This window comes from Vitis riparia, chromosome 6 (genome assembly GCF_004353265.1).
Source record: "Vitis riparia cultivar Riparia Gloire de Montpellier isolate 1030 chromosome 6, EGFV_Vit.rip_1.0, whole genome shotgun sequence".
Lineage (NCBI taxonomy): Eukaryota > Viridiplantae > Streptophyta > Magnoliopsida > Vitales > Vitaceae > Vitis > Vitis riparia.
In genome coordinates, this window is record NC_048436.1 from 7,615,255 (window position 1) to 7,642,512 (window position 27,258).

At 34.0% G+C, this 27,258-nt stretch overlaps 2 protein-coding genes across 3 annotated transcripts; both read right to left on the reverse strand.

The window, feature by feature from the left end:
* Window positions 1-20,138: 20,138 nt before the first annotated feature.
* LOC117916904 lies at window positions 20,139-23,433 on the reverse strand. Of its 2 annotated transcripts, none has more exons than XM_034833125.1 (5): window positions 23,128-23,427; window positions 22,554-22,618; window positions 22,404-22,464; window positions 22,066-22,212; window positions 20,139-20,456 (listed from the first exon to the last, which is right to left on the reverse strand). In XM_034833125.1, the coding sequence occupies exons 1-5, from the start codon at window positions 23,369-23,371 to the stop codon at window positions 20,344-20,346; spliced, it is 630 nt and encodes a 209-aa protein (XP_034689016.1). In that variant the 5' UTR covers window positions 23,372-23,427; the 3' UTR covers window positions 20,139-20,343. The 2 variants fall into 2 exon arrangements, with proteins under 2 accessions (XP_034689016.1, XP_034689017.1); XM_034833126.1 differs by lacking the exon at window positions 20,139-20,456 and adding an exon at window positions 20,463-21,926 and having other exon boundaries at window positions 23,128-23,433.
* Window positions 23,434-23,816: 383 nt separating this feature from the next.
* Window positions 23,817-26,765, reverse strand: LOC117916954 (disease resistance protein At4g27190-like). Its single transcript, XM_034833196.1, has one exon. The coding sequence runs from the start codon at window positions 26,763-26,765 to the stop codon at window positions 23,817-23,819; it is 2,949 nt and encodes a 982-aa protein (XP_034689087.1).
* Window positions 26,766-27,258: the final 493 nt, after the last annotated feature.

The following is a 27,258-nucleotide window of genomic DNA, read 5'->3' on the forward strand; positions in this document are numbered from 1 at the left end:
AAATATTTATGTTTATTCATTAGATGTTATAATGCAGATTGAACGAAACAATCGTAGGGTCTAACTCATCGGTCCCATATTCAACAAGGGATGTTGATATTAGAATGCAATCACGAGGATTTCATCAAAGGTGTGTTAAATCACATGTTGGTCCACTAGAGTCAAGCCGTTTTGAGAGTGCAATATTGGGTAGTGGGCATACCTTCTCAACTGCAAATGACTTTTGGGATGCAATATATCTCATGTCAGTAGGAGGTTGTTTTAGATATAAGTTTAAATGGAATTGTTTTAAGCATATGACTGTAATATGTGTTGTTGAAGGATGCCCTTAGAAAGTAACTACTCGTGTTGTTGGGAGAACAAAAATTGTTTAGGTGCATACATTTAGAAATGAACATAACCACTTTTTAGAAGATGTGTCAATTTTCAAACCAACAGTTTGTTGTAATCGAGCCATAGCTATGATTGATGATGTTATTCTTTCAAATCCAAATTACTTGCCCCATGAAATATGTAAAGACTTTCATTGACAATACGAAATGCAATTGAATTATTATTAAGCATGGAACTTGAAAGAGAAGGCTAAAGAACGAATTCATGGTGTGCACCAATGTTTATATAAGTTGTTACCTTGATTGTGTACAAGACTTATTGAAACAAATCCATTGACGGTTGTTGAATATAGATGTCCGAATGATGGTCATTTTATGCAATTGTTTGTTACCCTTTCAGTGTCAATACATGGGTTTAAAATGGGATGTCAGCTTATTATATCAATAGATTCATCCCATATGAGTGAGCCATACAAGGGTACTTTATTTTCAATTTCTTCGTATGATGTTGACTATGGCATGTTTCCACTTGCTTATGACTTATTTAGCTATGAGAATTACGAGGATTGTCTTTGGTTCTTAAAGAAATTGAAGATGGTTATAGGTGAAAGAGAGGTTATAATAATATTTGATAGGCACTAAGGGATTATCCGTAATGTTTCAGAGGTATTTGGTAGTGAAAACCATGCACATTGCTATCGTCACATTAAAGAAAACTTCAATAGCTTTCTAACAAAGGTAAACACTAAATAGAGGAAATGAAAGGAAAATTCTTTGTAAATGCTTGATTTTATCGCCTATGCTAGGTTAGATTGTGATTATGAGGTTGCAATGGATACTTTAAGGATATTTAATCCTGATTTAACGAAGTGTGTTGAAGAAAATAACCCTCAACATTGGGCAATCTCTAAATTTAAGAAAATGTGTTGGGATAAGATGACAAGTAATATGACCAAGTCTTTCAATTCTTAGTTTAGACATGAACGACACCATAACATTTGTGTTTTCTTCATTGAGCATATGGATAAGTTAGGATCTCTTTTAGTTGAGCACAAAAATGGACTTGTAAAATGGAATGGGTGCATTGGTTATAAAATAGAAGAAAAGATTGCATTGAACATTGCAAAAGGTGAAAATTATATCACTTATTTACACTTGGGTAGTTCAATGAAAGTATCCAATGGAAAAGCATTCCTAGAAGTGGATTTAATGGAGCGAACTTGCACATGTAAAGCATGGCAAATGTATGGAATCTCATGTGATCACGTTTGTGCAGCTATACGACGAATGGGGTTTGATGTATCCGATTATGTTGATGACTGGTATAAATACAATTTGCAAGAGAAGATATACTCTGGAAGCATGCATACTTTGGTAACACATGACATGCCAAGGATTGATGAAGATGAAACTGTTCATGATGTCTTATGTCATACTTATCCCTTTTTTAATCCTCCAACCACAAAGCAACCTCCTAGAAGACCTAGGAAACGTCGAATCGAGTCTCAATCATGTAAAAAAAAAAAACGGTTCATTGTTTTCGTTGTAATGAACCTGAGCATAATTGTGCGACATGTAACAACCCATTGTCGTAACTATTTGATTAAACTTCATAATGTAACATCGACTTTATATTAGTGTGTAATAGTTTGGTAATCTTCGTTGTTGTTTCCTTGATTATAAGCAATGACTAATTTATTGGATTTGTAGTGTTTGGTGTACATATATTGTGATTGTATGTTGTTATTTAATATTATGGATATGTTTCATGAAAATGTAATTGTAATAGCAAAATCTGTACCTTGGTGACGATTGTTCAAAGATGCCATTGAAGTCACTTAGATTCACATGGCGTTCTTGGCAAAAAAACAAATTGTTAACCAGTGAGCATAATCGTGATCGACCTTTACATGTAGGGGTTGCCGCTTTTTGGCTGATGACCCTTAATCATATTATTTAGTTTTGTGTGAAGTGGGTAGTAGCCAAAATAAGGGTCGGTCTATTAGGTCATAGGCATTCCTATCGTTTTTCTTATTTAAAATTAACTTTGTGTTATGTGAGGAGTCGGTAAAAGGGAGGTTGACCCATTGACACCATGGGAAGGCATTCGAACGTTTACACTGTACCCTTAGAATCAATGGAATTTCTTTTATACAATAACATTAGTTTGGTATGTTATGTGCAATCAATCTAGGGGCGTACCTTCTATTTCAAAGGCATGTCTATGTGTGAATGACATTATATTACTATGCTATATGTAGAAAGCAAAGTAGAAGTGCACCCTTAGTTGCATAGGCATGGGCATGGGTATGATAACACTATTTTGGTATGCTATATGCAGTATGCAAACTAAGGGCACACCCTTGATTTTAGAGGCATGCCTATTGGTGAAACCATTATATTGGTAGGCTATGTGCACTAGTAAACCTAAGGGCACAACCTTCATGGAAGACACATGAATGTGGGTGAAAAACTTAATTTTGCTAAGTCATGTGTAGTAGGAAAACGATAGGCATGACTCTCTATCGGAGGCATGCCTTCAAAATGACTAGATTTGAGGTGTGGGTTGGGTAGTAAGGCAAATGGAGGCTTGTTGATAGCTTGAAAGGTTGACCCTTAACGTTCATATGAAATAAGTGACCACCAAATGAATAAATGAACAAAAGTTCTGCTTTATCAGATGTTTGGTAGATACCATATGTTCTAATGTTTAGCACATTAATGTCATGCCATCTAGTGTTAATGAAGTTGAGTTGTATTGTTTATAATCTAAATGAGACATTCATCATAATGACAATAGGTGTGAATGTGACAATTGTTAGAGTTAATTAATTTTGGCAAAGTTAGTTACAAACATTGTTATAAGCAATTAAATACCTAATAGGGTCCAAATGAGGTATTAAAATAATTTATGCTTATTTTATAAATGATGTAAGTCTTTATGTAAGGAATATACATATTATTGCACATATTAACGAACACACACACACACACACACACACACATATAGATGTATTAAAGTAAAAGGACATGAGGTCTCGGATTGATGTTAAAAAAATGTACAATACTTTATTAAAGTTAATAAGGAATAGATTGATCTTAAAGATATATGGAACACTGTGGATGATGTTACTATGGTTTGAAACCCCATTACATGGTAGTGAAGGATTTCCCATCAGTTCCTATGGGCTCTCGGTAGCATGAGGCTTTGAAATACCAAATTTTCTTACAAATCTACCAAATTTTATAAAAGATGTACCAAAGTTGTAAATGATGTAGCAAAATTTGTCAAGGATGTATCAAGGGTTTAAAAGTCCGTTCAAGAGTAGCGAATGAACTTTCATTAATTAACATTGATTCCTAAATGAAATAATGGGCCACAGGTGATAAAATGTGTGTCTTAATGGCAATAGGATTAGATGTACCAAATTTTATGAAGGTGTACAAAATTTTGTGAATGACGTACCAAGGATTCCAACGTGCATTCAAATATGGGGATCAACCCCTAAGCACTTCCTTATGGGTTTTGAAATGAAATTATGGGCCCTAGGCAATAAGATGGAGGTCTTAGAAACAATAGGATGGGATGTACCAAATTTTGTGAAGGATGTACCTAGGGTTCCAAAGTGCGTTCAAAGGTGGGAATCGACCCCCAATAATTTCTTTAAGGGTTTCTAAATAAAATTATGGACCATCCATGCTCACATGAGAGTCCTAGAAGTAATAGGATCAAATCTACCAAATTTTGTGAAGTATGTACTAAATTATGTGAAAGATGTACCAAGGGTTCCAAAGTGAGTTTAAAGGTGATGATTGACCCCCAATCACTTCCTTATGGGTTCCCAAATGAAATTATGGGCCCTAGGTGATAAGATGGGGGTCTTGGAAGTAATAAGATGAGATGTATGAAATTGGACAAAGAATGTACGAAATTTTGTGAATGATGTACCAAGAGTTCCAATATGTGTTCCGAGATGGGGATCAACCCTGAATCACTTCCTTATGGGTTGCCAAATGAAATTATGGACCATCAATGTTCAAATGGGGGTCCCAAAAGCAATAAGATCGGATGTACCGAAATTTTTAAAAGATGTATCAAGGGTTCCAAAGTGTGTTTCGAGGTGGGGATTCACCACTGATCACTTCCTTATGGGTTCCCAAATGAAATTTTTGACCAGAATTGATAAGATGGGGGTTCTGAAATCAATAGGAAAGAATGTACCAAATTTTGTGAAGGATGTACCAAGGGTTCCAAAGTGTGTTCCGAGGTGGGGATTGGCCATGAATCACTTCCTTATGGGTTGCCAAATGAAATTATGGCCTCGAGGTGATAGGATGAGGGTACTGGAAGCAATAGGATGAAATGTACCAAATTTTATATAGAATGTATCAAATTTTGTGGAAAATGTACCAAATTTTGTAAAAAAACATACCAAGGGTTCTAAAGTGTGTTCCGAGGTGGGGATCGACCATGAATCACTTCATTATGGGTTGTCAAATGAAATTATGGACCATCCATGTTCAAAACAGGTCTTAGAAGCAATAGGATCAGATGTACCAAATTTTATAAAGGATGTACCAAGGGTTCCAAAGTGTGTTTTGAGGTGGGGATCCGCCATCGATCACTTTCTTATGGGTTCCCAAATGAAATTTTTTACCATAGCTGATAAGATGGGGGTCACAAAATCAATAGGAAGGGATGTACCAAATTTTATGAAGAATGTACCAAGGGTTCCAAAGTGTGTTCCGAGGTGGGGATCAACCATGAATCACTTCTTTATGGGTTGCCAAATGAAATTATGGCCCCGAGGTGATAGGATGAGGGTCCCGAAGGCAATAGAATGAGATATACCAAATTTTATAAAGGATGTACCAAATTTTTTGAAGGATGTACCAAGGGTTCCAAAGTGTGTTCTGAGGTAGGGATCGACCATAAATCACTTACTTATGAGTTGCCAAATGAAATTATGGACCATCCATGTTCGGATGGGGGTCCCGAAAGTAATAGGATCGGATATACCAAATTTTATAAAGGATGTACCAAGGGTTCCAAAGTGTGTTTCGAGGTGGGGATCTGCCACCAATCACTTTCTTATGGGTTCCCAAATGAAATTTTTTACCATAGATGATAAAATGGGGGTCCTAAAATCAATAGGAATGGATGTACCAAATTTTGTGAAGGATGTACCAAGGGTTCCAAAGTGTGTTTTAAGGTGGGGATCAACCATGAATCACTTTCTTATGGATTGCCAAATGAAATTATGGACCATCCATGTTGAGATGGGGGTTCCGGAAGTAATAGGATCGGATGTACCGAAATTTATAAAGGATGTACCAAGGGTTTCAAAATGTGTTTCAAGGTGGGGATCGACCACCAATCACTTCTTTATGGGTTCCCAAATGAAATTTTTTGACTGTAGCTGATAAGATGGGGGTCCCGAAATCAATAGGAAGGGATGTACCAAATTTTATTAAGGATGTACCAAATTTTGTGAATGATGTACCAAATTTTGTGAAGGATGCACCAAGGGTTCCAAAGAGTGTTCCGAGGTGGAGATCGACCATGAATCACTTCCTCCTGGGTTGCTAAATGAAATTATGGCCCCCAGGTGATAAGATGGGGGTCCCATAAGCAATAGGATGGGATGTACCAAAATTTATAAAGGATGTACCAAATTTTATGAAGAATGTACCAATTTTTTTGAAGAATGTACCAGGGGGTTACAAAGTGGGTTCAGATGTGGGAATCGACCTCTAATAACTTCCTTATGGGTTCCTAACTGAAATTATAGACCATCTATGTTCAGATAGAGGTCTTGAAAGTAATAGAATGAGATGTACCAAATTTTATTAAGGATGTACCAAGGGTTTCAAAGTGTGTTTTAAGGTGGGAATCGACCACCAATCACTTTCTTATGGGTTCCTAGATGAAATTTTTTACCATAGCTGATAAAATGGGGGCCCTAACATCAATTGGAAGGGATATGCCAAATTTTGTGAAAGATGTACCAAATTTTGTGAAGGATGTACCAAGAGTTCCAAGGTGGAGATGGACGCCTAATCACTTCCTTATAGGTTCCTTAATGAACCACATTGGACCATAGGTGATAAGATGGGGGTCCCGCTAGCATTAGGATTTGGTGTACCACATTTTATAAATGATGAATTAGTAACATAGATACGCATAGACATTATTTAAAAATATACCCTGATTGAAATGATAAGTATGATCACCACAATGGAAATTTGTAGGAAATCTGACAAAACGCTTTGATTGTGTGGGAAGTAACAATTTGTTTTGCCATAACTACCGTAAAAATCTACATACTTTACATTGCCAAAACTCATCGTAATGAAATTTTATGACACAATTATTTCCATCTATTACTTGGCCTCATCGTTTGACATATGAAAATCAGAGCTATATTCTGGCATCATATGATGATAGTTGACTTTTTATGTCAATAGAATTCTATTGTTATTGTTTGCGTTTGTTGTGCCAACAGTGAAAATGTAATATCTTGTCTTTCGAATTAGCATACGATTGTTCTCTTCTCTTATTTGTAAAATAGTTGTTGCATATTCCATTATGTTACGACGAGCCATTGTTTGTGAATGTCTCTGCACTCTTGGGCAATTTAGCTCATGAAGATCCTCTACCCATGCATTCAACTCATCAACACGATAAGATCATTTACGCTCCAACTTTCCATAATATGCTCTTTGATCCTTACACCATAGGCCTCCATAGCTATATGGTTCCCCTAACACCTAATGATGATTGTCTCGCTTATGAGCACGTAGGCTCTTTGTAAAGGGATCACTCATTTTCCCTGTATGGGAGACACTTAGTTTGCAATGTTGTGTTTGAAACACAATTAGCATGGGCAAAATGAAATATTAATGCATTAGAGGATGAGTTCTATTACCTAATGACGCCACATGATCCTTATAGTGATGTTATTGTGCATATGATGCAACAGGAGTGGACGTTTAGAGTAAACTAAGCTGAAGTATTGAGAGAAGATCTTTGCTTCTTAAGGAGTCCTACTCCTAAATGCCAAGCCATAGCGTTCCTACGTATACTCCAACCTACGTAAAGCAATTAACATGATTAGAGAGGAAAACAATAGAATGTCAATTCGTCATGATAGGTACTATATGTTACAAAATTTTTGCCAAATAGTAGAAGAAATCGGAAAGGTACTTGATTCATCTATTGTTAACAACATTACGTCTATGCAAGAGCACCATTCTGATGTAAAGATGTCGGATAAGGAATCACCAATGTAGATGCACTTTCAGTGGTCATATTCTTGTATGCATGATGATGTTAACAATCCACTATTGTACAATTAGCTTTTCGTAATGGTAGCATATGAATTGTTATCATATTGAGGACTATATTATCATAATTGAAGTTGTGCTATTGTGTGTGGTTAAGTTAAAAAATTGTGTTTGTTACATTATGCTAGGAATGATAGTCGTAATATATTCATTTGATAGAACATCACATGTATACAGTTCAACATTAATGATGGTTGCAATATATTTCTCTTGCAACAATACATTAGGTATATGTACATAGGGTTCCATATATTGTGAGAATCTGGAGAAGAATATATTCCCTACCTACACTATGTAGAAGGTCAGATGTACCAAATAGTTGTGCATGGAAACCTATTTGAAAGGAATATATTCCCCATATGTGTATGATGACATCCCATTGTCTCATCAGTAGGAAGGAGAATGTTGTGGATGTACATATGAATGTGAAAGGATTGAGAGGAAGATACAGCCTCTAATGACATTGTCACGGGTAAATTAGACCAGATGTATAATCCTTTATATGCATGATAGAGGTGTATAAAATGGGTGGGCCAACAAATAGTTCATTCCATATGTGAAACATTTTAAAGCACCACACATTTGGAGGCAAAATTTGGAACTTTTCTTTAGTGAATCCACACCGATTTTTTTTTGGTTTGTAGGGTAGGTGGTGGTTGAATGTGTTTTAAAATTTTGTTCGAACATTTGTTTTATGTACAGATTATAACAGTTGATTCGTAGGTTTTGCAATCATGTCAATCCACTTTGTTCATGCCAATGCCCTAATTTCAAATGAATTATTCTTATTTTGCAGTTATTATGGATGGTCAATGAAGTATATTATGTAGTTTTTGTCAATAAAAAACGAGGTATTTACAATTCATCGCCAAAATGTCAAGAACAAGTCGTTAGGTATAAAGAAAATGTGTATAATTCATACAAAACGTTCAAAGAGGCTAGACAAGAGTGGGTGTTCTATGAACCACGTTGGAACTGTACGAAAAACATATCTACGCCAAACCTAGGAAAATAGATGAATTTCCCAACTCTTATGGAACATAAAGGGGATAATGGAATGCATTGGGTAAAACATCAACATTTCATAACTCTTTTCATCATGGTTGTCTTTTCACTATTGTTTTTATGTGGATAATATCAAAATTTTGAAAAAAAAAATGAATTTAGGTCCTTCATGACATATAGATGTATTGCTAAAAAAACCTGTATGACAAATAAGTTTAGTCTGTGGAATCATCTTTATCAAAATTGTAAAAATTGAAGTTAAAATTAGGGTGAATAATCATGTATACATGATTGGGATAAATACTGATAATATAAACTAATGGATGACATAGTATTAAGTAATGACAATGTTTTTGTAGGAATGGGCTTAAAGGAAAACTAGAGCCACACTCTTCATGTCATAGCCATCCCTAGTGGTATGATAACATTGGAATTTTATGTTATATGCAATACATAAAAAAAAGGGCCCACCATTCAATTCACAGGCATGCCTATGTGTCAAAGCAGTATATCCGTATGTCATGTGCAGTAGGCAAAATAGAGGCGCACCTTTATGGTAAGAACAACAACACCGTCTGTTCATATTATCACTGCATTAAACAACCATAATTCATTAATAAATGAATCAAATGTTAAAGACATGTGAATGTGAATATAGTGTTCCTATATACATTCATCATAATTATTACACAAATATAACATATATTAACAAATAAATGGGAAACATTTTGTTACATCATGTAAATGAAAATCATTGAGATAGGTTTCCCCCAACCTCTCAATAATATGGTTATCAATAAGGGTCAACCTGATATATATAGGGTCACCCACTATGATACCCACTGCCCAAATAAAAATGCACAATGTGCCTTTCAATAGGATGAAATGACTATATAAAATTTTAATTTCTTTTAAAATTAATAATTTATGTAAGATTTAATTATTGTTACTAAACTTGTTACCATGGTATGAATTATGTGTGTATCACCAAAATGAGATAATGTTTTAAACTATATTTAATACTTGAATTCTTAATTAATATATACATATAGTCCATTACTTTTAGGTTGCTAATCATTAGCTGAGAGCTCTATCCACCAACTTGAAAGACACATTATTGTGTCCCTAATGTGACTCAAATCCATATTTATTGGTTATTATATTAATATTTAGATCAAAATTTAATCATTTCATATTAAAATCAATTAATATTCACTAAGAATAAGTTGAATCTCTTATGATATTTAAAATCACATTTTATAGTTTTGCTTCAAGAATATGACTCTTATTTGTAATACTAATATTTGGATTGAGTTTGAATCATTTCATCTTAAAATCAATTGATGTTCAATAAAGATAAATTGAACATTTTATGATATTTAAGATCATGTCTTATAGGTCTTTTCTAAGAATTAATCATCTTTAACTTAAACTTAAAAAAAAAAAAGTCATCCATATAACTCCAAATTCCAATTGAAGTTCTTTTGAGGAGAGGTGAAGAAATATACTAGCTAGTTTCCTATAGTGGGAATCCCAAATATGACTAAATATGATAAAGGCATCTAAGATAAAGACTAAACTTCACACTAAGATATAACTTATTCCACTATATTTTATTAGGTCCTATTTCATCATTGATTTTATGGATTGCTTCATTAATTTAAGAAAACGTTTCCTAATCTGTTTGATTTTCTATAATCCCATACCAATGATGGGACTTTATCAATCCAACACACCTAATTTTCTAAGTTTGTCACTATTGGAAATAAAGACATGTTCTCAAAATGACCCCTTAGTTCATGATTGTGACTCCAAAATGATCCAAAATATATTACAAATAAGCCAAACACACCATAATGTGGGTAACCAATTTTGAAGCAATGGATCACAAGTTTGTCATTTTTTGGTGATTAGATCAACTCACCATCCAAGAATTCATCACTAATTTAAAAAGTAATTGATGTGTGAATCTCATCACTGTCTAATTTCTCCTCAAACCCCTTTGTGCATATTTATCCTATAAGGACAATCTCATAATATGGAAAATGATGTCATTTTCCATGACTAATGAACAACCTTTTAAAATTGTTCCACAATATTTTAATAAAGTGCCTAACACATGATTAGACTTTGTTTCATATGGGCCTACCTCATTTTCTCACACCTAAGATCAACAAATTATTGAAAAATAAATTATTTTTCTTTAAAATAATAATAAAATAAAAAAAGCAAACAAACCCAAGTCATAGCTTTTAAGTTATTTTCTTTAAAAAATATTTTATTTTCTTTAAAAAATTACAAAAGTATGTATAGGGTAACTAGACAAAGGAAATAGGCATGTCATAACATTTGGAGTTGAATAATTGATGATGGTAAGATGGATTCATGCACTCACTTTAATTAACAACAAAAAAACAAATTAAAGGGCATGTCATAAATGTATTGTGTTGTAGAATCATATAAGAGCTGATGATAGAGTTCAAACAAAGCTAAAAAAGAAGTTTAAGTATATGATTAATGGTTCATAAGTGGAAAAAAACATGTTGTTTGGCCACATTAGCTTCTCGCCTAATAGAGAAAAAGACAAATTAAATGCCATTTACATCATATATCACGTATATATGCCTTGATTTGATATACTGGATTTATTTCTAGATTAATGAGAGTTGACATGTTAGAAGATGTAGTCAAAGTATATCTTGTGTTTTTATATTACTCCTCATTAATGTTCTTTTCTGTTATGCTGCTACATAAAATTAGGCCTCCATCTATGTTCTAATTTTATACAAAATCCTGATTCTATCCCATAATGCCTTGAATATTCTAGCCCATGGAGGAGGTACTTTCCATCTCGTTGGCAATTCGGATTTCCACAAGTTATTAAATAAAATAATTATTTTATAGTCTATAAAGTATAAGTCACATCATCAAATAAAAGATTAAAAATTATATATTTCAAATTCATAAAACGAGTAATTAGTTACTAATTTAACATAGATAATTATTTATAAAATTAATTTTTTTTACTGTAAAAAATAATTTAGCAATTATCGAAAAATAATAAACTTAATACTTGAAAATTGGTTACTAATTTAACATAGCTAATTATTCATGAAATTAATTTTTTTATTGTAAAAAATAATTTAGCAATTATAGAAAAACAATAAACTTAATACTTGAAAATTAGTTACTAATTTAACATAGCTAATTATTCATAAAATTATTTTTTTTGCTATAAAAAATAATTTAGCAATTATAGAAAAACAATAAACTTAATACTTGAAAATTAGTTACTAATTTAACATAGCTAATTATTCATAAAATTAATATTTTTACCATAAAAAATAATTTAGAAATTATAGAAAAACAACAAACTTAATACTTGAAAATTAGTTACTAATTTAACATAGCTAATTATTCATAAAATTAATATTTTTACCATAAAAAATAATTTAGAAATTATAGAAAAACAACAAACTTAATACTTGAATATAATTAAAAACTAAAAAGCATAAATTTTGTCTTTTCATTTTCACTTTTTCATAATTAAAGCACTTCTCCAGCATAATGTGACTTCAAATTGAAACAAACTGAATTTTTCTGAACCTCAAAATCCATCATGTTGATTATGAATGATAAATGTAGTTTTTCAATTCATTCAAAACAAAGACCCATTACCTCTAGGGAAGTCCCTCTAATTCAAAACCTTTCTCCCAAAGCCTTTCCCAATCTGACTTTTGCCAGGCCATGGTGCGGATAAAAACTTATGGGTTCTCTCCAACTTATTCATTAGGGTGATTTGATGTCAAGGGAGGGGATCATAGTCTTTCAACTCATCTGGCATATAACGGAGCAAGAGCAGCTTCGTGCCCTTATTTTGGTTTGGATGCAGCCCCATCATCTGTAGCTAGAGCAACATGGGTCCTTCCCCATAAGGCCTTGGGAGCTGCAACTTATCTAATGGACTTATCATTTCAAAGATTTCATTTTAGTGGGAGGCAATATAGACTAAAACCATGAGCACTTCATTAGTATAGTATAGCTCCAATCTTAAAATAAACGCATTTACTTTTTCAGTGTGACATGTTTTTTTCTTAAGAACCAATTCATCTTCTCTCTAGGTTTGGATCATAATTGTGAGATTCTAACTGAACAACAAATTAAGGAATGAAGTTCTATAGTGTCTAATTTCCCCACTTTAATTTCACAAAACAAAACCTGCAAACTTGGATAAATAAAATTGAAACTATTACCTAGATGTTGGTGTGTACAAGCAATGCAAGTTGCTGTAAAAACATCCTGAAGAATATATTGTTTCCTTTCCATGACAGTTACAAAAACGAGGGAGGCTAGATTCGATCTTAACAAGCAACGATAAGAACCCAAATGAAATAATAAATCCATTACACTCGTACCTAGGAAAGCTTATCTCCAACAATGTTTAACTCGCTTCAAGTGTCTTGTGTCTTCTTCCAAAACCAATGAAACCAGTGACCCACCTAAAGTGTCCTCCTCTTCTCTCTCTCTCTCTCTCTCTCACACACACACACACACACACACACATTTTTTTTTCTCCTCCCAACTGGGGCCACCTCTCTCTATTTTCATCACCAGCTCTCTTGGCGAATTGTGGTTGTGAATGAAAGGGAAAGAATATGGGTTTTTGGAGTTAGGGTTTGGTTCAAGAGAGAAGAAGGATTTAGGGATAAATCTCACTATCCATTTTGTTATGTTTTAGCAATTTTTTTTTTTTTTTGAAAAGTCAATCCATGTGAAGTGTCTAGTTGGATGGTGACATGTACATGAGCCATGTCATCGGCTTAAGTGGACAACTGATTTGGGCCTTGCTTACGTGGCTTTTCCAAGCGGATGATCCAACTAGGAGAGTTGTTTAAGTGTAGAAGGGCATTTTTGGAAGGGCCATTTATTTTCCCCAAAATCCACTGAAATTGAAAAGTAGAAAGCAAAGTTTCTAAAAGGCAAAATTTTGCCCATTGGTGTATGGTTACATAAATTTTCCTATTAGTTATTGTCTTATTGGTACTCCATGGTTTATTTAACAAAGGATATGGTAGTGATTCTGGAAAGTGTTTTTGCTCTTTCTAATACTTGAAAATTTTTATTTTTCAAGTATTAAAAATGATAAAAATACTTCTCAAAACCACTGTCAAATGTACTCTAAATGGGATGAAATCATCCCAATATGTAACAAGAAGGGGTGTTGGGTAAAACTTTTTACTCTTTATTTAATTATTTAAATTGATTTTAAGTTAAATTATATGTAAATTGTCAATTTAAAACTTATTACTTAATTCTTACTAAAAGTATTAAAATTATTTGATAAAATTAACTTAAAATTTATTTTAAATCATCAAATTGACATGTTTATCTTCATAAATCATAATTAGGGCAAAAAATGTTGAGTAATGGTAAATGTTGTGGAATAACGAATGAGATTATGGAGGTAATTATGAGAAATGGAGGTAAAAAAATAAAATGAAGATATATTTAAGAATAAGTTAACTATTTTTATTTATTATTTAAAGTTGTTTTTAACTTTATGTCATGTCATTAAGTTATTTTACCAAACATACTTAATTTACTTAATAACTTAAATTAAGTTATTAAATTAGTTTAAGTCTGGTTTACCAAACATCCACTAACTCTTCACTTTTTTTCACAAAAAAAAAAAAAAAAAAAAAAAACCAATACCCATTTTGGGTAAGAATGTACTCATGCTTTTCTTAGAAAAATGATATTTTCTTTTAAAACATACATATAAATAATTAAAAATTTGAATGATATTTATATTAAAAATGGATACTCTTCGAGTTCAAAAATATGAAAGATTAATTTTACAAATTTGGAATCTTTTCATCACTTTCAATCAATTAATCCTTTAATAAATAAAGGATTAATATTCATGATTGCAATGCCACTTTTCCTAAAACCCTAATTGTAATTTTTTTTTTAAAAAAAGGAAAACATGTTTATGAGAGAGAAATTATCAATCTCTCAAGATTATCTCTACCATCCTTGAGTTTCAGATATATCTATTTTATTGACATATTCTAGTCTATAAAGGACATATATTAAATCTCACTTAAGGAATAACTACGTCGCTATAGATTTCATGATCACAAGTCCTTAGAATCACCTAAAAGAACACGTTATCTCAATCTTATAAAACATCATGGTATCTCTATGGAGAATACCAATTGTTACCTACGTTAAGTAAATGTAACTAAATCTATAGACAATATATAACCACCTTAGAATCTCACTCATAGGTCAAAACAACTGAAAACTTCAACATTATTTTAATATTTTTTTCAAGGTTGAGAGTTCATGCAATATAATAATTTAGTAAAATCATGACTACTTAATAACCAATATCATGATTTACTGTAAGTCTTATTCAATGTGTAGTCATATATACTAGTACACTTACCATGGAAAACTCACCCTAATTATCAAAACAAATTATCCATCCAATTAAGAGGTAGTAACTACAACCCTATATGGATTATCTATTCATAAAATATTTGTGAATAACTCATCAAATTATAAGGAATCCATGACTTAGATTTTATGTGCAATTCCTAATGAACTCAAGTCATGTACAATACAAGTTATGCAAGTTTGAATGTTCAAATAAATATTAATAAAATTAAGGATAAAATGGTAGAAACTAAAAACTCATTTATTTCATAATGTCGTACTTTTGAAGGCTTTATCCCAACAATATCAATGTATATCTAGATAAAAGCTCTTATTAACATCCCTCTATGAGTCATGAAAGATGCAAAAACACCTCAAACTAAATTTGGATTCTATTGAGCTAACAACTGATCTCATCATTCTCCTACCTTACCTATGCACACATTGCCTCTTCTACAAGTGGTCTACACTGTGTGAATTACAAGGTTACTCAACCACTACAAGTCACAAAATACACATCTTTGCTATCATTTGTGGGGTTTAAAGTCAACATGAAATGAACCATTGAGTTATTAGGTAACTAGAATTAGATCCCTCAAATCTACTAGGCTTGGCATCAAAATATACAATAATCCCTCTACATTCTAAATAGTGTGGATACTTTGAGCAATGTATCCAAAGTCACATCAACTTCCAAGGACATGGTGTCAAGGATTGAACATTCCCACAACATCATGTGAATTGCCTCATCAACATCAATTAGATTGATCTAGTTTAGGCTAGTAGGAGGAGCAATCTCAACATTAGATGAATGCATTAAAAAAGAGTTGGTGGCAACATTTGGGGTTAACAATTTGATCATACCACCACATGGGTTCAATACATGTCAATTCTATTTTGGTGAGCCTCTAACTCTAACCATTAAACCAAAACCCTCAAACCAATCCCATTATTCTAGATTGTGACATGTTTGAAATGGTGTAAGAGATCATCTAGGTCCAAGTATTCTATCATCTCCTTTTTATAATAAGAGTGAAAACAATCATTGTTCTTAAGCACATAGGGTCACCTTCATCAATAAATAGAGTAAGAAAAAACCTCGTAGCATCCATCATTGGTGAGTATACATGTTCCATAGGCATCTAGATAGATTGTGGATGTTCATGCCCAAATAGCATATCACTATGACATATAGGGGATGTGACACCAAATGTCTTTTTAATAGAGTGTTGTCTTAAACATTTGAAACTATTGGAGAGCATAATATATAGTATAAATCCAAATCTTAATAATTTAAGTTTTTAGTTGAATATAATATTAGAGTTTCATTTAGTAGGAGGCCATATATTTGAACTTGTACCATGTTTGCCTACAAAGTCACATATTCATGGTGCGTTGAAACATTAAGAATAAAACATGTTGACAAAAGAGAGAAGTGAATGTTAAACTTATAGAAAAATTGGTTTTGAGTTACGTACAAATATCAACAATAAAACATATGATCAAGGGAAAGATAAAATAAAATTAAAAAAAAAAACAATTGAACCATTTTAAAAATTTTGAATAAGTAATGTAGGAACATCAAATAAGAGAAAATTGAAAAGTGAGAGAAAAAAAAAAGTCTAGGTCCATTTCAAAAGTGTTTGCTTTGGAAAGGAGATTGGCTAGTGGTTTTTTTTTCTTTTTTTTCTTCTTCTTCTTCTTTTTCTTTTTTAAAGAAAAAATAGCACAAATTTTCAAACCTTGTCTAATGGGATATTTAATGGAATTAGGTGAATAGGATAATATATTTGCAAATATGAATTTTACCATGTCTTATTTTGGGAAAGTAATGAATTATAATGTTTTATGATGACATGTCTTAAAACTCATAGTGATATAGGTATGTTTACTTTGTATGACAACAAACTTGACATTAAATAAATAATCATTCTCATTTGTGTCCTAAAATCTTCATGACTTTGTCTCCTTATGTTGAGATTTGGTTGGTTGATGAAACTATGGTAGCAACTTGGGTTAGATTAATGCAACCCACTTATAATCCAACATGATCTTTGATCTGTGCTAATTGTTAAATAATAGAAAACTCATGCTAAAACTTGAGACCCTCTAGAATAATTTGTGGGATGATGATAAAAAAAGGAAAGATACTAACATGGGTCTTAGAAGTATATGTGCCCATGACATCTGGAATAAATCGACACATATCAATATCCTTCTCAATGAGGATGAAATGAAAAAGCATACTCTCAACCTCATAATTTAAGGGCAATGACAGGTAGGATAGAACATATTACACTCAAAATTAAGTACCCAAAAGCTATATTGGCTAAGCATATCAATCAAAGGAATATAAACAAGAAAGTGGTGAACCTTGCCACTATAGCCCCACATTCAGAAGGTCTAAACATCAAGAACCATGGGTAAAGTAATGCCTTGCTAGAGAAGGAGGCCAATGACTTGGAAGATGAGATGTGAGATAACAATGAAGGATAAACCATATATGGAAATGTTGAACTAAATACTCCAAATGTAGACATGATGTTGACATGGAACATCTGAGTATAGTGAAGGTACATAGCTTGTCAAATGGAAGCTAAAGGCTTTAAATGATGCTCTAAAAAAAAATTCGAAGAATAGAAGTATCCACATTCAAAATTTCCAGGATAGAAGTATCTTAAATGTGGATAAGTCTATCTAGAGCCTAGTTTAAATGTGTCTTTCAAAATATCTCTTATAAAAAGTGGTCTTGTGTTGTAAGCCATGAAAATAATAAATTGTAACACATGTATTTTTCATATTTACAAAGAATCATAGCACCTAAAAAGATCTCTCAAAGAATCTAAATCAATAATTCTACAAGTTTATAGAGAATATAACATATATATAAGAAATGTAAAATCAATTCCACAATCAAAGATACTACTCATTACTTGAGTCCTTTAATTAATTGAACTTCAATGTTCCATTATTTAACATGATACCATTCAACCATAATTCTGTTCAATATGGCTTACATTTAGGAAGTCAATTTATATGACTTTCCTTCTCCATACATAAGGAATTTTCAATGGTACATCTTTGTAGGGAAAATTGGATATAGAACAAAAATTATGTTTCATCTAAAATTATCTATTTGTCTTGAGGATATTTCTAATATTAGAAGTGATGACTTTCATGCTTGACTTAATGATAGGGATTTAAGATTTGATGAAGGTATTCACTTCACAAAATCTTAATAAAATATTATTTTTCAGTCATCTAAATAGAATCAAACATGTTTTTTTTTTATTTCCTAACCCCTAGATTGATTTTGAGAAACAATTTAGTTTAATTTTGATCAAGAAAACAAGTACAAGTAGGTCCCCCTAGATCAAGAACTTCTTAACGCAAGGTCACAATAAGAAATATTCAAAATAACCTTTAGTAAACAATTTCTTGCTATAGATCAATTAAAATACGTCAAATAATTAAAAATAGAACAAGTAAACCATATAAAAGCATTTCAAATCATAACAATGAACTAGAAAATTTTAAGAAAATACTATTTAAAGAGATATTCAATATCTCTAAATCAATATCTCTAAATCATAAAGCTAGAAACTAGAACCTACAAGATAGCTTTCCTCCTAAGCATAAGGTCTTAAACTCTAGAATATGTAATCCTAACCTAAACACTTCCTAAGACTTTTAAACCTAAGGGCATCTAAAAGTTTAGCGAAGATTGACTTTTAGTAGGGGGGTATATTCAAGAGTAGTAACCTTTTCTTCGACAAGATCTCTAGTGAAGTGGGGATGCATCTAAATACGTTTAGTGTGAGAATAAAGGACTAGATTTTTGGAAATACTAATGACATTGATAATCCATGAACTAATAATTCTCCCCCTAAATAGGAGATCCTAGACTCAAAGACACAAATACCTAATCTATGAAGAAAATATCACTTCTCTCAAAATTTAAGATCTAAACTTAATAAAGAAAAAAAAAACACACTAAAATTAAAGTCCTAGTTGATAAAAACCCAGGATTCCTAAATTGACATGGAACTAAAGATAAAGAATAAAACACTAAGACCAAACCTTGGCCATGGAACAAAATTGACTATTTAGAAATTGAAGTATCTTCAAGGAGATGAAATCCTAAGATAATATAAAGAAATGAACTTGGAACTCATTAAGCTTATTCCTTAGTCATCCTGACCATACCATTAGTTTTCTATTTCTTATATAGGTTTTCATTCATCCTGATCGCACCTTAGTTGTATCTTTTTCCCTTGGCCTTCTATCTTTTTTCTTTTGTTTTCTATCTATTTCCTTTGGTTTTCTATCTCTTACCTAGGATTTCTATTATTCTGATAATAACCTTGGATTTCTATTTCCTTCCCATAGATTTGTTTTTTCTTTGATTCATCATTTGTGTCTTATAGTGTCATCATCATTTTCCTCAAGATCTTTTCCACATGCTTTAGACCCTCCCACCACTAGTTGGAGAGAGTGCTCCAAGAGTTTGAGTGCCTATAGTACTAGGATAAAATTGATAGTCTTTTTAGTTTTTCTATGCAATCCCACTACATTTTTTTTAATACATATACATTTTCACTTGTAACCTCTACCAAAGAGTTCGAGACATATTTGTAGACCCCAAAATGTTATCCTTAATACCACGATACATGTATACTAGTATACTAGTATTCATATCTTCTTATTCCTTAATTTTGTGGGATATTGATCATACTTTCCAAGGGCACACACCCAATTTTAGTGTGTGAATATTGACTTTAAGATCTCAGATTGGAGCCAAGGAGTTGAAAAGAATGGATGTCTAAGAGGAGGAGAAAACAAACACTTTGAGGTTGGTATCTGTTTTGGGAAGGAATTTTGATACTGAAACACATACCATGATTGGTGGCCTTGGAAAGTGACACTGAAACACATATCAGTCTGCAACTTCCATATATTGTTTCTTCATGGCAGAAAAATTTCAGAAAAAGTTGCAAAACCAACAAACAAGAATGAGAAAGAATTGTATGCTACGTTTTTAATTCTTTTATTTTTTTTTTTCAGTTATGTAGTCAACATTTATAGCCAAAAAACCTTAGAAACATAACATAGAATCTCCTCTGCAAAATCAAGAAAAGAATGAACTACAAATTTCAGTATTGGAAAATCGCGTCTACTCAAGATAGACTCTGATTCCTTGGAGACACATTCTGCAATTTTAGCCTTCGGTTGGACTGTCAGCCTCTGGTTTAACTGGAGAGTCTTCTGATTCCTTTGTAACTTCTGCATTCTCAAGTTTTGAAACGCGGAATATTGCCAGATGAATATCCCCTGGCAACCAAATAAACCTCACTTCAGTCAATAAAGATGGAGGTCTAGAAATTCATAGAGAGTGAATTATAGTTGAGTTTTGGAGGTTTATTACAAATCCTGTTCAAAACACCTATTTGATCAGCAAAATTGATAATGAACACAAAAATAAAACAAGTTTTTGGTCACATAGTAAGCTTTTGGTCAATGCTACTTGTTGGTACAATAACATAGACATTCAAGCAAACCCATGCATAGAGATATATGGATGGGGTTTTAACATGGTTCAACGAATATTACTTACATCCCTGCATGAGAGAGAATCAATTCTTAGTCCTATTATCTTCACCCTGAACCATAAGCCATGCTTCAAGGGATGCCCTATACCCTTCCTTGCATCTTTACTTATCCAGTGTAATTTTTACCAATCAATCTCAATCTTATAACTTTTTCCCCTCGTGACTTTAAATATTTGTAGAGATACAAGGAAATGTAGTTTTACAAGAAAGGAGGCTCTTCACACCATTGACAAAGTATTCACTTTATTTAGGGTAATGACAGGCCATGCTGAAAGTAACTGGATTTTTAACTTTCTTTCCACCATGTGGCCTGATATTCAGTATGTCAATTGAGCACTACAGATGCCACAACAAACCATATGCTTGTGAAGGACTATGTTAGATGCCATGTATTTAAATATTTGACTTTCTGTCATGGAAAAGAAGCTAGCGAATCCATTAAAGAGGAGGGATCATTCCTAAACGTAAAAGAGTGTTAAAACACTGACCATGTACAAAGAGATTGGGTAAGGAAATTGCATGTAAGTGATGCTCACTTTAATATGGATTGAACTGTGACAAGAAAAGGATCACATTCTAATGCAGCTTCCTCAAGCCACTTAGTGATATGAGAAGCTTGGCTAGGGCCAAAGCTGGGACCTTTGGTTCCTAAGACATGGTTGTACTCAGCCAAGTAGCATTTAGAGCTAATATTCAATTCATCACAAGCTAAAACCTGATGCCACCACTCAAGAAAAAGTGTTATCCTGTTTGAGGTTTAGGGATATTTGATAATTGCACTCTATACAGGCTTGTTGGGGATTATGTTGGTTGTGGGTTCAAAGTGTGTAAAGGTGCACAGGCAAAATTACTGAAAGTCCCTTTGGTATGGAGATGCCTTGTTCATGGAGGCATCCATTCTGATATATGACAAACAAAAGCATTGGATGAAGGATTATGTGGAGGTGGTGGGGGATGAAGATGCAATATCGGAGTGCTGTTTTTATCAGGAACATTCAATATTGGGAGTTTTGCCAAACCTGTGTAATGAAAACAAATAGGGATGCATTTGATGCGATCGTTTATTCAATCTTCCCAAGCCTTTGGTTAACTTTTCTGAGGCTGAAAGGTTCTCTCTGACTTGTGATGTTTGCCTCATAGGTTCAAGTTTGTCACTAAGGTGGAAGTTGATGTTTCTGGCTCTTTCATACTACTAATATGCCAAGAAAATAGAAATAAAAACGCATTCATGACAGAGCAGAGTTTAGACTCAGATTCAGGTCTTTCAATCTAATTCACCTCAAATGACAAAAAATTAAGTGCATAAATAGGATGAAGAAGAGTCATGTTACCAAATGTAATACAACTTCCTGGTGATACAGGGGCAGCAACACCAGGGCTGAGCTTCTTGTCATCAATAAATGTTCCATTTGTGCTGTCCAAGTCTGTTACTATAAGGCCCCCCTCTTTCTTCTGAATGCGGGCATGCAAACCGGATACTGTTGAGTTTGAAGGAAAGACAAGAACACGAGGGAGATGTAAATAAAATGGTTCCAAATTAATTCAAAGCATTGGTAAGATACTTTAATACCTCATTAAAATTCAACAAGAGTCTACTATTTTACCTCATTGAGGACATGAAAGCAATTTAAGCTATGGAAAGAATTTTGAAGCTGGATGCTTAGATTACCTGTTGCAACTGGAATTACCAAGTCGGCTTTATCTGGAAGACGCCCAACAGTCACCACACTCTAGACAAGATTCCAAAAATAATGGAGTGAACATGGTGCAAACTTCAGTTATTTCAAACCACCACAACCCCTTGATTTGGACAACTTACAGAAGCTATTTCGTATGCACCTGGCCTTGCAACTTTAAATCCTATGTGCCTAGTGTCTCCATCACCTGCCATGCATCATACATTGACTCTAAAAGATTAACATCTTCATGATCGAATTGACAGTAGAATTTCATCTCATGGCCACCATTAGTGACAAAAAAGTAGGATAAAAAACACAGATTTTGCTGCTTAGATTCAACCCAATAAAGATTTCTTCTCAACTTTTTCGTTCCATTTTTTCCTTGACTTGCCTCACTTTACCAATCAAACAGAAAGGAATGTGAATTTCAGATTCAGGAATTTGGGTCTGACGAGAGATGCAATTTGAGTTTCTCAATTTACTGCAAAAATTGATCTGATTTTGGTAGAAATAATGGGCCAGAAAGTTCATTTTTCCAACACCCAGGTTCTGAATTTGAACATTTTCTTCAGTGTCCGATTCAAGAAAAAATAAGGTAAAATAACAAGGAAATTAAGGATTCAAACAGAAAGCTACCTATAGGTTTCCCATATGAAATAAACATGTTAAAAAAGAAAAAAAAAATGTAAGTGCATCAGAGCAAATATGACTGACCTATAGGTTCAAGAAGCCATCGTTCTACATTATTCTCTGTTGAGGCAAATACAGGAGAAACCTTCCTCCGCTGCCTAGCTTTGATTCTAAGACCATATAGCTGTGTGGAGAGGCTCTTACAGTAAATAAAATTAAGAGAATGAGAGGGGAGAAGAGAAGTTTTAGAATTAATAAAGAAAGAAGGAGACAGAGATGCTGAGCAGCATAGAGGCTTTGGAAGAGAGTAGTGGGCAGTCACTTGCATTTTTTTTTTTCGGGTGCTAGAGATCTATGCCAGTGTGTGATGGTGAAGAGAGATGTATGAAGGGGTTCTCATTTTTTGGGCACATGTTGGTGGAAGTATGTGGCTGTCATTTAATGCTGTGACAAGGATTTGGATAACAAAGCTTGGCTGCTTCTGCTTTGTTTTTATTGGGGTGGAAAAGGATTGGATTTTTTCACACTAAATTACATTATATTTTAATAAATTAATAAATCTATTTTTTTTTCTACACTTTAGGACAGGCTATAAGAACTTGAGAAGTAAATCAAGTGGGCAACAAATTATTATAAAATGAAAAAAAAAAAAAATAAATTATCATCTTATTCCATTAAAATAATTGTCTGGTCCAACTTTGTTGTACTACTTGTCTGAATCCTGCTCTTGAACATAAGCACAAGAGGAGCTCAGCAACAAGAGAAGATCAAATCTATCTTGGTGTTTGTTTTCCGAAAGTACATTCGAGGAAAAAAGGCTGCAGACTTGACCTAATTTCCTCATCACCCCACTCCAATTGCCTCCACCACTCCAGTTCTCCTCTTATTTTCTTTATGCTATTTACACTTTGGCGATTCAGGGGCAGCCTTTTGAGATGATCACAGTCATTCACTGTAAGTTCCTCTATGCTCGGCCATGACTCCTCTTCTTTGCTTAAAGCCTTCAATGTGGGAAGTTTACGCAAGTATATTCTCTGTAGGTTTGGAACAACAGGTCCTTGAACTGAGTTCAGCTGCCCTGAATCGTATACAAAGAGATCACCCAGATCAACACAGTCACTTAATCTGATATCTTCCAGGTTTTCTAAGGTTATATCAACCACACCATCAAATGATAGAAGATACTTTAATCTGGGACAAGACAGCACCTCCATTACTTTTAGCTTTGATAGTCTTAGTCTCAGATGAGAAACTAAGTCCGAGACGTTCTCTAGATGTGTGAGATGACGAAGATAAAGCTCCTCCAGACTTGGGAGTAGGTCATTTTGGGCAACAGAACCGTTCTCTGGCCTTAAGCAGCAGTCAGAATTGGTAATAGTAAGCTTTGTCAAACAAGCAAAGGAAACATTATTTAAGACTAAGTTTTCAAGCATCTGCTTCTGTCCACTGCAGAAACCCAAAAGTAAGGAGCTTGAATTCGGCAACAACCACCCAATACATTGTCCTGAGAGATCAACATCACAGATGATCACATGTGTTTTATTGAACTCTCGTTCTTGGAATATGAAATGAGTAGTTGAGCCCACAAGGATTTTGAAGCTTTTCAATCTGCTTATCCACGCGTCATACTCGAAGGTTGGGGGTGTAATGCCTTTCAAGTTAATGTGTAAGTATGTTAATTGCCTGAGACTTCCTAGCTCATCAAAAGATGCTTCTCCCTCTTCTACATTTCCCATCACTCCCCATTTGTATTCGGTATCTGTCATGTTGAGAACCTCTAAAGCAGGCAGCCTAGATACTACTCCAGCTCGAAATGTTTTCAACTGCTTAGTGCGTGACAGGTTCAGCTCCCTCAAGTTGCTCAATTGCTCCATCCCTTGAGGCAATTCCTTGATAGCAGTGGAATCACAGTCGAGCAACTGCAGTTGACTAAGCCCCCCTAGTGGAGGCAATTCTTCAAGACAAGTGCAATTCTTTAAGAGGAGAGCGCGTAGCTCACTAAGATGGAGAAGGGAAGAAGGCAATCTCTGGATCTGAGTTCCACACAGATTCAAAACTCTGAGTTGTTGAAATCCAACCAGGAATCCCTCAGGAATCATCACAAGGGTCTGATTACCTTGTAGAAATAAAGTTGATGCCTCTAGGCACTCTATCCCACCAGCTGGTAGCTCTGTTATCACATTATTCATGAATGAAACTCTCTTGAGAGAATTCGACAATTCAACCATGGGAATCTCAGTCAATCTAATCCCTGATCGAACTAGGAATTTACATCCATCGCTCAGAGAGGAAGAAATCCATATGGCAACATCGCGGACTACATCATGCATTTTCACAGTGCCAGTAGAGTCACCAGGTTCCAACAAGCAACAATTCTTTAGATTTTCAATCAAAGCAAGTGCCCTATTCTGTGCATCCCTATAGTTTTGCTGTGAACCTAAGAGACCTTCGGCCAGCCAGCATTGTACTAGTTCACTTATTTCAATGGAGAAATCCTCAGGAAATAAAGAACAATACAGGAAACATGACTTGATATTCTTACCTTGTAATAAATCATAGCTCCACTTTAAGGGCTTATAGACCTCATCCTCTATCCCTTGGATATTACAGGGCAGTGATTGTTGCAGCTCATTCAAGGCATCCTCCCAAAGCTCCACCATTGTCTTTCCCCTCATAGACGTCCCCATGACGATTATCGCCAAGGGCAATCCTCCACATTCTTTAGCAACTGCCTCTGCTAATGGTTTAATATGTTGTAAGGAGGCTACATCCCCCACGTTTTGACAAAACAAATTCCAAGCTTCACTGTCATTTAGAACATCCACTCTGACATCCACATCAGTCCTCATCACCCTACAAACATCCAAAGATCGAGTCGTTAATACGATCTTGCAACCCACATGATCTTCAGGCTGGGGCACACCCAAGGAGTCTAAATGAATTCCCTTCCACACGTCATCAAAAATGAGGAGAAACTTATTTTCCTTCTTCAGTCTGTGAAACAATTTAATAGCCATCCTCTCAGTGGTTTCATCCATATCCACAGCCATATTCAATCTCTGAGCAATTTGTACTTGGATTCTTTTCAAGTCCATTTCCTTGGATACTGTAATCCATATCACAATGCCAAAAGATTGTGTTGAAGAAGCGTCCCGGAGCTTGTTGTTCAGGTTCTTTACCAGAGTAGTTTTGCCTACTCCGCCCATGCCCCAAACACCGATTCTCCCAACTCCATCATCATTCAGAAGACTCATGATTTTAGCTAAACTTTGTGTTGCTGTTGCTTGACACTCAATTGATGGCCCTGGAATATGCTCCACTCTTCTGGCTAGACGATGAGCAGCCACCATGCTGATGCTGGTGCCCACTTTGCGAAGTCTTTGCACCTTCTTCAGCCTTTGTACCAGTTCTTTGTTATGCAGGCTGCAATTTAAGCAACCTCTGCCGGATCTCTCGTTGCTGGCTGCTATACCTTCTTGCATAGAATTCACTTCACACTCCAGTTCTTCAACCTCCTTGAGCCACTCACTTACTTGGGGGGTCCAAGCTGACTCATTCTCCACTTTGCTTCTCAGATCTATTAAAAGTTTCATCTCTTCTTCCAGATCATTGAAACCTGCTTGAAATCTGAGAGAATTACTAGCTTTAGAACATATGCAATCACATAGATGTTTGCCAGCGTCTGCTACCACTGAACCCAACAGTGAAGCCACTAATTCCATTCAAGAAATTTGGTAAGACAGGAGAAAGAATACTCTCAGAGGGCAACAATATGCAGAAACACTGCCAGTATATTATCATCGATTCCTTTTTTCTGGTTCTTGGGATTAGTCTACCAGTCAAGTCAACCATGTGAAGACTAGGTATGTCGTCATTCCGAAATTATCCACCAAATAGTAAGGAAAATGTTAGGGTACGACATTGGTATTTATTAATCGAGCTTTCAATTTCAACCGTTGAATGCATAATGATAAAATTTTGGTCATCAGATAAAAGTATAAATAAATAAAATTAAAATATTAATAAATAAGATTAAATATAAACAAATGAGATGAAAAGGTTTAAGTATAAAATAATGGGTCCTAAAATATATCTGTGGCACAATGTGTGGTCCACTCTTTGATTAATAATCCATTCAACAATGTAAGGGGATCTAAATAAGGGTACCTTATTTTGGTATCACCACATAGTTTCCCATAAAAGCTCATAATTAAA

What these genes read in the sequence shown, in the direction of transcription:
- LOC117916954 (XM_034833196.1), bottom strand. Translation starts at nt 26,765, where the DNA reads ATGGAATTAGTGGCTTCACTGTTGGGTTCAGTGGTAGCAGACGCTGGC.
- LOC117916904 (XM_034833125.1), bottom strand. Translation starts at nt 23,371, where the DNA reads ATGCAAGTGACTGCCCACTACTCTCTTCCAAAGCCTCTATGCTGCTCA. An exon ending in ATGGCTTCTTGAACCTATAG is followed by an intron (nt 22,619 to 23,127) that starts GTCAGTCATATT and finishes GATGCATGGCAG; the next exon opens with GTGATGGAGACACTAGGCAC. An exon ending in AGGAAGTTGTATTACATTTG is followed by an intron (nt 20,457 to 22,065) that starts GTAACATGACTC and finishes TTTGGTTGCCAG; the next exon opens with GGGATATTCATCTGGCAATA.